The 14,608-nt window shown below is 30.9% G+C and overlaps 1 protein-coding gene across 1 annotated transcript; it reads left to right on the plus strand.

Moving 5' to 3' along the window:
- The first annotated feature begins 1,015 nt into the window (after nucleotides 1–1,015).
- On the plus strand, nucleotides 1,016–4,396 carry LOC145246021 (F-box/WD repeat-containing protein 7-like). The gene has a single exon (XM_080107840.1). The coding sequence runs from the start codon at nucleotides 1,341–1,343 to the stop codon at nucleotides 3,948–3,950; it is 2,610 nt and encodes an 869-aa protein (XP_079963966.1). The 5' UTR covers nucleotides 1,016–1,340; the 3' UTR covers nucleotides 3,951–4,396.
- The last annotated feature ends 10,212 nt before the right edge of the window (nucleotides 4,397–14,608 follow it).

A 14,608-nucleotide genomic window follows, 5' to 3' on the forward strand; every position in this document is an offset into this window, starting at 1 on the left:
TATATTAAATTTATTTATACAAACATTAATGGCTACATATGTGCATACATGTTTCTGTAATCACCCGCGTTGGGGGATTACGTCTTCAGGCCAAGAATTACCGTCGAGAAACATAAGTAGCCATTAATGTTTGTATAAATAAATTTAATATATATATATATATATATATATATATATATATATATATATATATATATATATATATATATTAGAATGGAGGATCAGATTTTTATATAAATTTAACGTAAAATGAGCATTAATGCATTAATTTCTGAGACACTCTAGATCTTTTAGATGTAATTAATCAATTTTTTTTCACACTAACTCTAAGTTGTAAAAAACACATAATTGACTAGAAAAATAAATCCCCTCTATACCGAAAAAAAATAAATAAATAAATAAAATAAAAACGTAGAGAATTTATCTCACATAACAAAAAAAAAAAAGGTTAATTTCCTGAAAAGCTAGGATGGTCCGGAAATGGCGGATCATTTTACGTTAAATATATATGCAGACTAGACTACCACTACAAGTTTTCAAAGTGTTCAAACAGAATCGCATCCTTTTTTTTAGTGAGATAATTCACAAATTTACCCAAAAGTAGTTTTATAAATATAATTCGATATATAATTAGCCAATAAAACGTTTAAAACTAACGATTAAGATTAATTAGAGTATTTCCTAAATTTATTTTTACTTATAAATTTATGCATTTTACACACCATGTGTAGTAAATAGTCTCATTTCTTCTTCTTTTGTTTGCTTACCCTCAATAAAAAATATTTTCACATATTTTTGTATTGAAAGTAAAGCAAACAGAAGAAAGAAAATATCTAAATTTAATCCTAATAAATTAAATTATATTATTGAACGAAAACAAAAGGTGGAAATCTGAAATTTAATTGCGAGGAAGGTTTTCCGAATTGCCCCCCCCCCTCTCCTTCCGGTTGTTTTTTGTTTGTTTGTTGTTTTTATTTTTTTTTCTCCTTTCCTTCTTTCTAACAGAGCTAGACCTTTTTGAATACGAAACTAAAACCATAGATACATCTAAAGGAAACTTGAATTTAGGAAAAAGTGACAATTTCTTCCGTTGTAAAAATTGTAGAAATTCTTCATTTTAATTATCACAACGCTGCACGAGCCATTTATACTTTCTGGACGCTTTAACGGGTGAGTAGAGTGCTTAGGAATTGGCATTTTAGTGGGTTCGACGCATCTTTTTTCGCTGTGATGGCTAATGGCGGCCATGTAAGAGAGTCGGTTCTTAACCAACTCTCCGTAACCGTCAAAACTAAATAAATAAATAATAGCTTATCAGCGTGTCTCCGATCAAAATAAACATGGCAGGAAGAAAAAAGAACACCTCCGCTGTACCAGAGAAGAAAATAGATATCAACCAAGCCAGTGTGGAGGAACTTACATCACTGGACAGGATTGGCCTCCGAAGAGCAGAAAGTATAGTAGAGGCACGCAAACGTCTCGGTGGGTTCAGTTGTGTGGACGACCTTTGCAAGGTAAATGGGATTAGTTCTGAATGGTTAGAATCCAACAAGCCGATCCTCGGTTGTTTAGCATCAAACTCCAGATCATTACGAAGATCGAGACAGTTAGCAGGATCTTTTTCATCTTCTTCCAGCGTTACTGATGCAAGTGATTCTAGAGAAGATCAATTCGGGGAAATTTCTACCGCCCCGATTTGTACCAACCAAACTTTGTTTTCCCCCTCAACTACTACTTCTAATACTTTATCTTCGTCATTATTTACACCTTCATCTACATCTACCTCTCCCGTATCTTCAAGTCCGACCGTATTTCACATTTTAAAATCTAAATGCGAGCCTTCTACAAGTAAGAGTAGGTCTTCTTCGGGTAGCCTACGTTTGCATCGTACCAGCGACCTGCCGATTAACCACGCGGAATATACATCGGAAGGATCCTGCAGTGTGGACAGTAGTTCAAGCTCTACGAGTTCCAGCTTTGACCGGAGTGAACAAAAAGAACTACTTGTGTCCAAAGAACATTCACTACAAAACGACAGTGAAGAAAAAATGACACTACAAGACCCCCAAAAGGTAACCAGTCCGCGGGTCCAAGCAGAATCAAGCAATAATATTGCTGTTTACTCTTCAGAAATCTGGAAATCCCCTAATAATTTGGAGTCTGCTGAAAATCGCGCAAGAGGTAATGATGATGTTTTTGTAAATATAGAAGGTGTTGACAATAACTGTGGGGTCTCAACTCCCAATTCATACCAAAGTATGGGGCTTATGCATTCTTTAAGATCTCGCATTCCCATCCCCATTTCTAATCACAAAGAAAAGTCAATCATGAAACGGAAGCCTCAGGTAGGCTGGGAAGAAGACGAAGAGACAACTCCAGGAAAAAAAGTTTGTCGATCCTCAAACGAACTTGTAAGCCCAGATGCTGCACTGCGTACTCCCAATTTATCAATATTAAATCTGAATTACCCGCGGAAAAAGATTCCTTCAAAAAACAACCCACCTCCTGAATTGGCTCAGTGGCTCCATACGTTCCAAAACTGGAGCAATCCGGAACGCTGCCTCGCATTAGACGAGATGATTGAACTCTGCGAACCAACCCAGGTGAGGCATATTATGCAAGTCATCGAACCTCAATTTCAGCGTGATTTCATCTCTCTACTACCTAAGGAGTTGGCATTACATGTGTTGTCCTTTTTAGGTCCAAAGGACCTTCTACGTGCTGCCCAGACATGTCGTTATTGGCGAGTTCTGACTGAGGATAATTTACTTTGGCGTAAAAAATGTAATGAAGAAGGTATTGATGAATCTCTCGTGTTTGGATACAGCGTTCGAAGACGTTCGCAAGGAATGCTGCGAAGTCCTTGTAAGACTCTTTATATGAGACAGCATCAAATTGAGCAGTATTGGAGATGTGGGAAAATACGTCCCCCAAAGCTTCTCAAAGGCCACGAGGATCATGTGATAACCTGCCTTGAGTTTTGTGGGAGCAAGATTGTCAGTGGTTCTGATGATAACACTCTTAAGGTGTGGTCGGCATTGACTGGTAAATGCCTTCGAACATTATTTGGTCACACTGGTGGTGTATGGGCATCTCAAATGGCTGATAATATCATTATTAGTGGCTCAACAGATCGAACTCTCAAAGTATGGAATGCTGAAACTGGGCAGTGTATTCATACACTGTATGGTCATACATCTACAGTACGTTGTATGCATCTGCATGAAAAGAAAGTTGTGAGTGGTTCTCGTGATGCCACCCTGCGTGTTTGGGACATTGATACTGGTCAATGCTTACATGTTCTAATGGGGCATGTAGCGGCAGTTCGTTGCGTCCAATATGATGGCCGCCGAGTGGTCAGTGGGGCCTATGATTACACGGTTAAAGTTTGGGACCCAGAAACAGAAGTCTGCCTCCACTCTTTGCAAGGACACACTAACAGAGTTTACTCGCTACAATTTGATGGAACTCACATTGTGAGTGGCTCTCTAGACACCTCTATTCGCGTGTGGGATGTTGAAACTGGCACTTGCCTTCACACGCTGATTGGCCATCAGTCGTTGACCAGTGGAATGGAGCTAAAAGAGAATATTTTGGTCTCTGGCAATGCTGATTCAACAGTCAAAGTTTGGGATATCCGGACCGGTCGTTGTCTGCAAACTCTGCAGGGTCCAAATCGGCACCAGAGTGCAGTCACATGTTTACAGTTCAGTAAGAAATTTGTGATAACATCGTCTGATGATGGGACTGTGAAAATATGGGATTTAAAAACTGGTGAGTTTCTTCGGAACTTGGTAACTCTGGAAAGTGGAGGTAGTGGTGGTGTAGTATGGCGAGTCCGCTGTACCAATACAAAACTTATATGTGCTGTAGGCAGTCGTAATGGGACAGAAGAGACAAAATTAATGGTATTTGATTTTGATGTTGATGATCGAAAACAACCAGTATGACATTTACAAACCATGCGCCCAAACCAAATTTTTTCCCCCATTCCCAAAGCAAAGTGGCAGGGTCATTATTCATACATAGATTATAGACCCCTTTTTCTTTTTTTTCTTAACTATTATTTACCTTGATTATGCATTAGTCAACCTAGTCCATTAAAAAAAATAAAGCTCTTTACTTGACTTCCAACACAGCAGCAAAATCTTGATCACTGCTAGCTTGAAAATGACTAGGGCAAACCTGCTATTTTGTTGAGTTAAATAATTTCTCAATTTTGCTGACATTTTCACATCCTTCTAAATTTGTTTGACTCCATATTTTGTCTAACATTTCAGGGAGAAAATTATTTCCATTTTTTTCCCCCAATGAAAATGTTTGTTTTAATTTTTTCCTTTTTCTGGATTGTTTAGATTTTATCAGTAAATCTTCATTTGAGAAACCAAAAAGACAAGATGCATTTTGTTGTATCAACTTTGTATTTGATATATTCGTTCTTCAATGTACACAGCAACACCTAAAGTGCAGAGAATGTTGTTGGTAATTTTTGATAAATTCTCAGTTTAAGGGTGCTATTTGCCAACTGATGGTTACTGGAATATCCAAAATCTTTTTTTTTTGGGGGGGGGGGGGGGAGTATTTTATACATCCACTTAGATAATTTCTTATTCTTTCAAAACATTTTTATAAGGTTTTCTTTATTTGTACTAAAATTTCTATCAAAATGAATGTTAATTTATTTTATTTGAAAAAAAAAAAATTTTTTTTTTTCAGTTCTATTCATGCTGACCTCTTCAATTCTGCTTGTAGATGTTGATTCTTCAGCTGAGTTTTAAAAATCTACTGCGTTTGATTTTTTTTTTTTTTTTTTAAGAAAACCAAAAGATCTACAAAAAAATGGAAAATCTGGTTGCATATTTAAATGCAATTCTCAAACTCTACTTGTATTCTGCCTCTTCCAGAGTTCCATTTTTTTTTTGTTCTTAGAGGGAGAGAAATCCTTTTAGACTGATAATTTTTTTTATTTTATTTTTGTCCTAATCAAGAGTTGGAGAGCTAGATTTTCCTTACATAAAAAAATGACATTTTGTTTAAATTTGTCCTTGTAGGGATGCAAGTTAATAAGCCCATCCTCCACTTTTTCTTTTCCCTTTCTTCATATATATATATATATCTGTGTGTATGAATTTGGGTTCTATTTTGTTTGGTTATCAATCTTTTTAAAATGATCCAGACTTGATAAGTAGGGAAAAAAGAAAAAAATTGGCTCAAGCCATCTTCTAAGCTGCAAAAGCTTTTCACAAAATATTTTGTTGTCTCTTATTTGTTTGCAGCTTTCAGTATCTGTTTTTTTTTTGTTTTTTTTGCATGGCTTTGTTTTTATTTCCATCAATTTGCCATTGGTTAAATAAGAGTCTTTTACATTTGTACAGCATCATTCTTTTGTTACTTTTGTGTATATTGAAGATATTTCAAAGCAAACAAATCCATGTGTTCGCCCATATTTGCATCATTCTCTTCATTTTTATTTCTAGAATCCTATCATTCTGAAGATGTAACTTGAGCACTCATCATCATAATCTTTGATTTTTCTCAATGCAAATCTGCTTTGCCCATTATCATTCAGCTCTTTTAAGCTTTGTTGCATTCCTCATTTAAAGAGAGATACTTTATTTTTTAAAGACTAAACTTTCCTATTTTTTTCTCTCTTTTATAATCTTGAAATAATTTGCCTACCAACTTGCTTCATAAAATTATTAATAGAACACAATTTTTTTTTATTTTAACTAAGTTCTACATGGTAAATTTGTAAATTCTTTTAGTTTAAGTATTTTCTTTTTAAAATATGTCTGATTCTTTATAGTTAGATCTATTTTTCTTTAATTATTAATTAGCAAAATGTAAAAAGAAATATGTATATATAATTCTTGCTTTTTTCATTGAAAGTGATTAAATATTTAAAAAGTAAAGTGGAAAAAATGATTTCTTTTCTTTATTCCTTAATGTCTATGTTTGTCTCATATGTACAGCTATTAAAAGTTCAAATGGGTGCTGTCCAGTTTCTTGCAATAAACCCAATGATTCTTCCCATAAAGTGTCTAAGAAGAGGGGGATGATGTTTTTGATGGCTAAAATCGCCTTTTAGCTTTTCTTTCATATTTCAATGAATCTCTTTCATCATTTACTAATTCTAAATATATACAGCCATTTTGCAGTTGGAACAACTTTTCCAGAAAACTTTCCAATAAACAATAGCATAATCTTTACTCTTTCTTTAAATGTACATTTGAAAATCTTCATGTTTTTTTTTTGTTTTTTAATTAGCAACTTATTTAAAATTTCATTATCTTTTTTTACCCTCTAATTTCAAATTGAATTTTTCTGTAATTCAAAAGAAAAGCTATGAATTTTTTTGTTTTTAATCATTATCATTAAAAAATCCTAAATGAAATATCTACCTGTAAATGTTTTGGGGAACTATGAACGAGATTGGATAGAAAATATCGGACAAAATAGAAAATGTTTAAAAAAAAACCAAAAAACAGCAATTTTAAGTATGTTTCATTCTACATGCATTTCTTCATTAGAAAAATAATGAAGCCAATACTATATGTATAGTGATAGGACTATTTTTCAAGCTACAACAATTTTAATTTCCAAATGTATCTCATTTAATCATCCAGTTACAGAGTATGGACGGTATTTGTAAGATTACCACCTAGAAAAAAATTAATGGTAGCTTTTTTTTTTTTTTTTTAATTTATTTTTTTCCCCTCAAACTTAGTTCAGTTTGCCTTCATGATTTATTCCCAAAGATGAACTCACATTTTGTGTTTGCAGTCTCGGAAACAGCTACTGACTTTCATCATTATCTCCCAACCTAGACCACCAAAGTCACTAGTCCTGGTATTTAGCTCATCCTTTGTGTTTCAGCTTTTACGTGCTCCACAAAAAAGTAAAAAATTCAAGGCAATTGCAATCTGATGAGCTGAGAGGCTGGATATCAAATGAAGTGTGGTCAAAGAAAGTTCTCTGACAGGCCTGCGTCTTCCTATTGTCTTCTGTACAGCCTAACTAGGTGATCTAGGGTTTTACTATGTCACAATAAATATGTAACCATCAGTGTTCAGCCGGAGGAGCTTGAGGAAAACAGGGTGTCATGACCTCACCAATTTTGAACTTGAATGATAAACTTTGTCATTTTGACTGTATCATCATGTGTTTGCCTTCTGATGTTGATTCAGTCAAATCCTGAACCTTTCAATTTCTTTTTCACATTTTCTAACAACCGTGGGGCAGTCTGAATCTCTTTGACCTTCCTGTACGGTTTTCTAGAAGTACTTTGTGTCTTTTTCACAAATATGAAGGTTCAAAATTGTGAATAATTTAAAAAAAAAAAAAAAAAGAAAGAATGGAAATATAGTTGTTATTTTCATACAGTATGAAGATAAAACTAACAATGAAAGTAGAAACTTATGTATAAAATAAGCATTTGAAAATTACAAATATCATTTATACCCTGTAGTTCAGGTGATCAGATGCAGCTTAAAATCTACCCTGAATTCATAGAATTTGCAGAAATAAAATAGAAATGCAGTACAAATAGATGAAAAAAAAAAAACAATATTTTAATTTTATTTGTAATTTAATTTTCAAAATTGTTTCAAATTTTTTATTGTTAGTCACCAGTTATTTTCATTCTCATATGTAAGCATTATCATTTTATTTATGAATTGTTCTTATAATGGCTATTTACAAAATGATATTTCAAAGCTGCACAACTATGGACTGTTATAATCAGAAAACATAAGGTTTTACTGTGAAGCTATGATAGTTAATAGGCAATTTAATATTTTCACAATCTAGTGATTATTTTTTGTTTACAGTCTCACCACAATGAAAAAAGTGCCTGATTAATTTTTCTAATCAATTAATTGTTAGTTTTATGCTTTCAGAATCTGTGCATTTTCATAACAAAATGAGTAGTTTTTTGCTTTTTAAATTTTACTTCTTGCATGATAACATTATGGCTATCATCATTTTACCCTTCTGTATGAAACTATGGTAGCACAGAATGTGTGCTTATTTTGACACTTAAATGGTAAAATACATTGCGATTGTTATTGTTCTATACAGAGGCCCACAGAATGATGACACCTGTAATAGTATTGTGTACAAAGCTGCATCAAAGATTAAAAAAAATATTTGTCAGCAAAATGTACTAAAATTCAAAGAGTTTTTGAATATTCACTCTCAACAATAAAAAAAGAAGTGATTAGATTTTTCTTGTCGCTATGATAAGCATATTTGCCAATATAACTTATCATCTGATACTATAAAATCAATTCTAGTAAATGGTAAATGTATTCTTTCTGCTCAAAATTATCTTTATAAATCACAAGCAAATCATCCGTCCCATTACTTCTATGTCCCTTTACAAAGATTACAAGATATATATGCTATTTAATCTTGTGTTTAGAATCTTTATTCTAACTTTAATCAAAATCCATTAAATGATTTTAATTCTAAAAAAAATGTCTAAAATTTGAGGCAAAAGCTTAAAGGTTCTTGAATTGAAATTCAGAAAATTGTCTAATGACTATGAATCATATTTAATGCAAATCTAAAATATTTGAATTTTCAAATAGAAATTAGTGCCCACATTATATCCCATAAAAATCCTTTAAAATATCATAAAGAAACTGAAATTGTGGAAATATTTATTAATTGATGTCTAATACCTATGATTAAAGTTTCTTTACAATTGAGACATCATAAAGATCTTCCAACTAGATTCAAGTAAATATAGCTAACATTACCTACTTTTATGTAGACGTAACACTTGATTATTTACTAAAATATTTGTTTCATATTTGAACTACCAAATGACAAACCAGAAATTTCATTTTTCTGTTTTTATAAGATTCTGCAAATTAGCGGATGACTTAAAAGTTGGGGGGGGGGGTCCTATAATTGATGTATTTTTTTTATACAGTAGACACACAAATACAAATGTCAACCTATAGCAAATAAATTGCTAAAAAAATTAAAACCATGATAAAAATTGATTTTGATTCCGTAATAATTCTCAATCGTGTTGACCTGAAATTTATACACATACGAATAAAATATTTTTGTGTTAAGAAATCATGCATATCCCTGCATACACTCCCAACTTCATTGCTGAAAAGAAATTAAATTTAATAGAATTATAATTAAACCAGTTTTAATGTAACAGGAAAAATAATAGCTATCAAATATTTTGAGAACTATTCTGTTGTCTATATCCTAAAACAACTCTTTCATTAATCTGTGTTTCTCCTCTCAACCTGCAGTTTGAAAATTTAATTCCAGATATTTTCATCTGCTAATGCCTTGTTTCAACACCATTGTCAGATAGTGCCACATATGATTAATACCCAATTATCTTCTAACCTGACTGCTTTCACACCTATTTTGAATACGAACTGATCCATTTGTAGTAACCTTTTTTTTATCACTAATTGAAAGTTAAAAAATGGAAAAGAATATGCTATCAGTTCTTTGCTTGCAACAATGCAAGATGTTTGTGCAAATGTGAAATTTTTCTATCAAATTCTCTCACCTCCCTGTTTCTTACACAATCTTTTCCCTTCCTTCTTACATGCAGCAATATATTTTCTTGCTTTTAATCAATTCTCTGGAATAATTTCCCAAGATATCTTATTTGTATCTTTCCACCATCTCCAAACATGCATTGAAAGGTAAAATTTAATGAGTATTCATAATTTAATTCAAATCTGTCTATTTGCAAGAAATTTTAACTGATTAATCTCATGTTTTAATAATTAGTTTCAATTCATTTTTTTTTCTGTTTTTGGTACATTAATTCTCTTACATATATATTTTTTTTTTTTTTTTTTTTTTTTTGTAAGATAGAATTAGAACTTTTTGTGAAATCCATTTTTTGAGCACGTAATTTTCCCATTATATAAATCTATTCTAGAAATGTTAGCTGTGAGTAATTATATATATTAAACACTTCTAGTATAAAAAACAAGTTTTTGTATTTGAATGACACTTTCAGTTTATAATCAGTTAACTTCATGTTAAATTAGCAGGAAAGCTTAATGTTGCCCAGGATTAAATGAGAAACCCTATCTTCTCCTTTGCTCAGTTCTTATTACTTTATTTATTTTCAATTTTTACATTTTATAAAATTCAATTTTTTTAGTGGGAGTTAAAACATGTATTTAGTATTTTCAAGTTTATAAATACAATAAAGCACCCCACCCCCACCCTCATTTGATATTTATCTAAGTAACCTGGGTAATGTAGTTTCATAATGTATCTGTTTATGATAGTGGGGGTCTGTTTCCAAAACCCTAGAAGGGCCTTGTGAACAAATGGACAGGAACTACAATTTCATATATATAATGTACAAAAAAGGGAAAACAATTAGACATAGGAAAATTTACCGGTTTCATTTAGATCCACAAACCTCTTCATAAAACGTGAAGATTTGAACTGTTTTGAATTAATTCAATACATTTCAAATCTTCACTTTTTCTGAAGATTTTTGTTGAGCCGAATTGAGACTGGGAAATCTTGCATTTTGATGATTTCTTCCTCTGTTTTAATTGTTTCCTTTTCGCCTTTTTCATGCATCCTGTCTCTACAGCATTTCATTTTATAATATATTGTGTATTTTGTTCCCTCTCTTTCTCTCTCTCTCTCTCTCTCTCTCTCTCTCTCACACACAATAGGAGAGAAAGTTTTGTCTAGAATTTGGTTTTTTAATAAGTTTTACATATTTTAACTTATTTAATGATTAAAACTGTAATTTTATTGCATTTTGATATTTGTAGTTTTACTTTTTGTTATTTTTCTTGCTGTTGTTTTGGTGGTCTTTTATTTTTCTATAATTATTTGGCTTGAGGGGTAATAAACATTCAAATGCAAGTTCTTTTGTCCAAACAATGGCTTTGTTTGGTCCGGTGGAGTTTTTTCTGTTTTAGCTCTAAATTGAAAAGAATTGCTTTCTAACTGCAATCCCATTCAAACAAATTGTCGGATGTGTTTTAACTGCAGTATATGGCCACTTATTTTTTTTTTTCAGAATTGACTTCTGCTGAAAGAATGACTTCAACCTTTTGGATGATTTTCATCATCAAAAAACAACTGAAAATATCTTAACACGCTTTTGTAACAATGTGTTCATTTTCAGGTAATTGTCTACTTGAAGATTTGTGCTCTTAAAACAAACTTGGGTAAAGTTTTGTGTTGTTTTCATTTTTTTTTTTATATTGGACATATCTACACAATAAACAGTATGAAGGCATCTTTTAATAAAATGGATGTGTTTGAATAGACAATCAAAGTGAATGCATCCCTTGTTTGAAATTTGAATTCCAATTCATTGAATTGCTGATTTCTCATTTGTTCAAAATGAACTCTAGCCAAGATAACAAATAATCAATTGGTTTTAATACAAATATCTTAATCACTACCCCCACCTTTTCTATAATTCAAATGAAATTAATAAATGTGATATTTTTTCATTTTGTGACATTTTTGTTTCACTTTTTATTTCATTTTCTTTTTTCTTTTTTGTAACAAAATCAATGCTAAATCGGCATTTACCCATGTGTGACTTGATATAAAAGTCATCCAGATGATTTTTATAAGCTATTAAATAACTGCCGCAACAAAGACTTCTGTGTAATCAGCCTTGTTTCCTATTTTTCATCAACTCCTATGTAGGAATAACAAGATTGCAATATTGGGTTGATAATCTCGTAGTAAACTGTAAATTTTTTTTTTTTTTTTTTGGCACCATAGCATGCAAATCTGAAAGAAATGCAAATCTATGCAATTTAATGATATAATAATCAGGGCCAGTTAAAGTGTCATTTTTGCAAAGTTGGATTCGTTTATGAAAAAGATTTATTCTAGTCTACCTTCACCTCCTAATAATAATAATAAAAAAAATATTACCAATGTAACCATGATAATCAAATTTCCAAGGTAACTGGAATTTTCATTCTAATCAAATAAGATTATTAAATAGCAGTTGAAAGTCTGTAATCATATAATCACGGTGCTTGTGCTCATCAATCTATATATACTCTATTCCTGGTAGCTTTCTTGCCTAATATAAACTTAAAATATCATACATATGGTATGAACTTCAATCTGACAGTGTTTTTATATTGATATTTAAAATAAAACTGATCAGTATATATTAAATCAGTGATGCGGCTTTTAAAAACTTCTGTACTTTTTTAATTTAACATATAAAATTATAAGTAATGTTTTTCTTTTTTTTTTTCATTATTATTATCTACTATTATATAAAAAGGGTTTTGTGTGAGTTTGTTCCCTATGAACATAAAAACGACTGGGACGATTTAAAAAACTTCTTTTTTTTTAATTTCACACGAAGGTACTTGATGTGTCTGGGAATGTTCTTACGTAAGTTTTGTATCGAAATGCTTCTGATAAGTCTTGAAAAATTTTAATCAAGAAGGAAGTCCAATTTCTCCAATTGTAAGATTCCTTAAATATGATGCTTTAATTCATGCAGATTACATATTCTAGACAATTCTCTATCGATTATAGTATTGAACCTAATATATCAGAGTGAGATCAAAACTAAAAAAATATAACTTGGGTGTCATCAGCTAGAATCAAAGTCAAAACTTACAACTATCCGCCCTCATTTTTTTGCCTCTGAACCATGCCCATACACACACAAGAAATTATGACCAATAATACAAAACCATTTATGTTTCTATTTCTGTGGGAAATTATCGAGTTAATTGCATGGATTTACATTTTAGGATTGTTTTTCTAGTTAAACAGTGCCTAGTCTAGCTCCAAAACCAATTAGGTATTGACTTTGTTACCTCAGTAAATATTTATTTCCTTGAACAAATGATATTTTCTCCCTTTGAAAAAATTTTTAGTCCTCCTCGTTTCTAAGTGGGGTAAGCAAAGACTAACTTTGCTATAACTTCAAGAAGTTAAGTCATTTCACTTTCCAGTTTTATTCAAGAAACATTATTGGAGAAAAAAAAAAAAAGAAGTATTCTTTTTTTTTTTTTTTTTTTTAATTAAAAAAACTATTTTAACTTAATTTTTCTTCATTTTATGTAAACATTCCTTTGAATTTAACAATTATAAATAGTATTAGCAACTTTCAGATGAAATTTACAAAAGAATTTGAACTTAATGGAAGTTATACTGATTCACAGGAAATTAGTTTAACCTGCCTGAATTGAGTCCCACTTCGGTACAGTATACCGATATATTGTAGTCATTTTCACATAAGTCTATTTACCATCTTGGCATAGCATAAATAAACTGCCTTTTTACTCATAACTCGACTCAAGTTCACCTACATACCTTTCTGAATGCTATAAATGAACATAATTGATTTAATAGTATTTGAATTCTGATTGTTGACTCCATATTTGACATCTCTAACTATTGCATTATTTGTCATAAATTCTGAAAACATGCAAACAAATGATCTGAGGAACAATTATTGTATAGCATTGAAAGTTTTGATTTTGTTGTTATTTTTATATTTCATATTCGAGAATCTATACAAAATTTTTAAATGAACTTATGAGAGCAAATTGTTCTCTTTCTGTCCGCCATGAACAGGTAGAAGTATTATGTTATTCTTAGTTACTGCCATCTGTCATCAAGTTCCAGAAGACAATAATTTAGAACTGATCGTTAACCAATATTTGTTATGTCACATGTCAATAAAAAAATTGAAGGTTCAATACTGATGATAATTAAGAATAATATTGACACTTCTACCAAATCATGGCTGATGGAATCTACACTTATAAAGCTACATATCTACAAGTTCAGTTCGAAATTCTGTATAGATTTCTAAGTTCAGCTATTAAGTTTTCAAGTTTTAAAAAGTTCTTATATTGGTGAAAATGTGGTGAACCAAGATTAAAAAAAGTAGAACAAATAATCGAAATACAAGGCATTAGATCCCGTCAGATTTCAAGTAACTTATTTTAAACTCTTTCACTTTTAACTTTTAATCAGATTTTTTACTTCTTTCAACATAATTCTGCTTCATAAAAATGTTGTTATATATAATTGATAATATGAAATAATTCTTCCAACTTGATAAAGTTTCTCAAAACTAAATTTTATTTTGAAATAATGTTTTAATATGAGAACTATGTATGTATGAGTGATTTCATTCCTGGCAAAAATAACTGTTCAATCTGAAAAGACTTTTGATCCTTTTATTAGCTTTGTAGCAATTGCTTTAATTAACCCAGAAAAAGGATAAATTTTGATTCGTTTATAATAAAATATACAATTTATTTGCTTTGATTATCCAAGATTTCATCCATCGAAGCAAGATGACATTATTTTCAAAGGATAAGATTTTGAAAACCTCATCTTTATAATTGACTAATACTATCTGTCATTGCCAGGAGATTTTTTTACTTTCATTTTATTTTGCTTCTTTTTTCTTTTTTAAGTTTAAAGAGTTAAATTCAATTATTAGTATCCTTTAGTCATGAATTTATTAAACAAAACACATAAAACTATAACTAATTGTTGTTGGGATAATGTTGGTTTTAATCTCTAATTATAGAATTAGCATATGTAAATGCTTTCAAAATTGTCACTACATGAAACT

This window comes from Euprymna scolopes, chromosome 23, assembly GCF_053919585.1.
Source record: "Euprymna scolopes isolate OS-2025 chromosome 23, ASM5391958v1, whole genome shotgun sequence".
NCBI classification, from domain to species: domain Eukaryota; kingdom Metazoa; phylum Mollusca; class Cephalopoda; order Sepiida; family Sepiolidae; genus Euprymna; species Euprymna scolopes.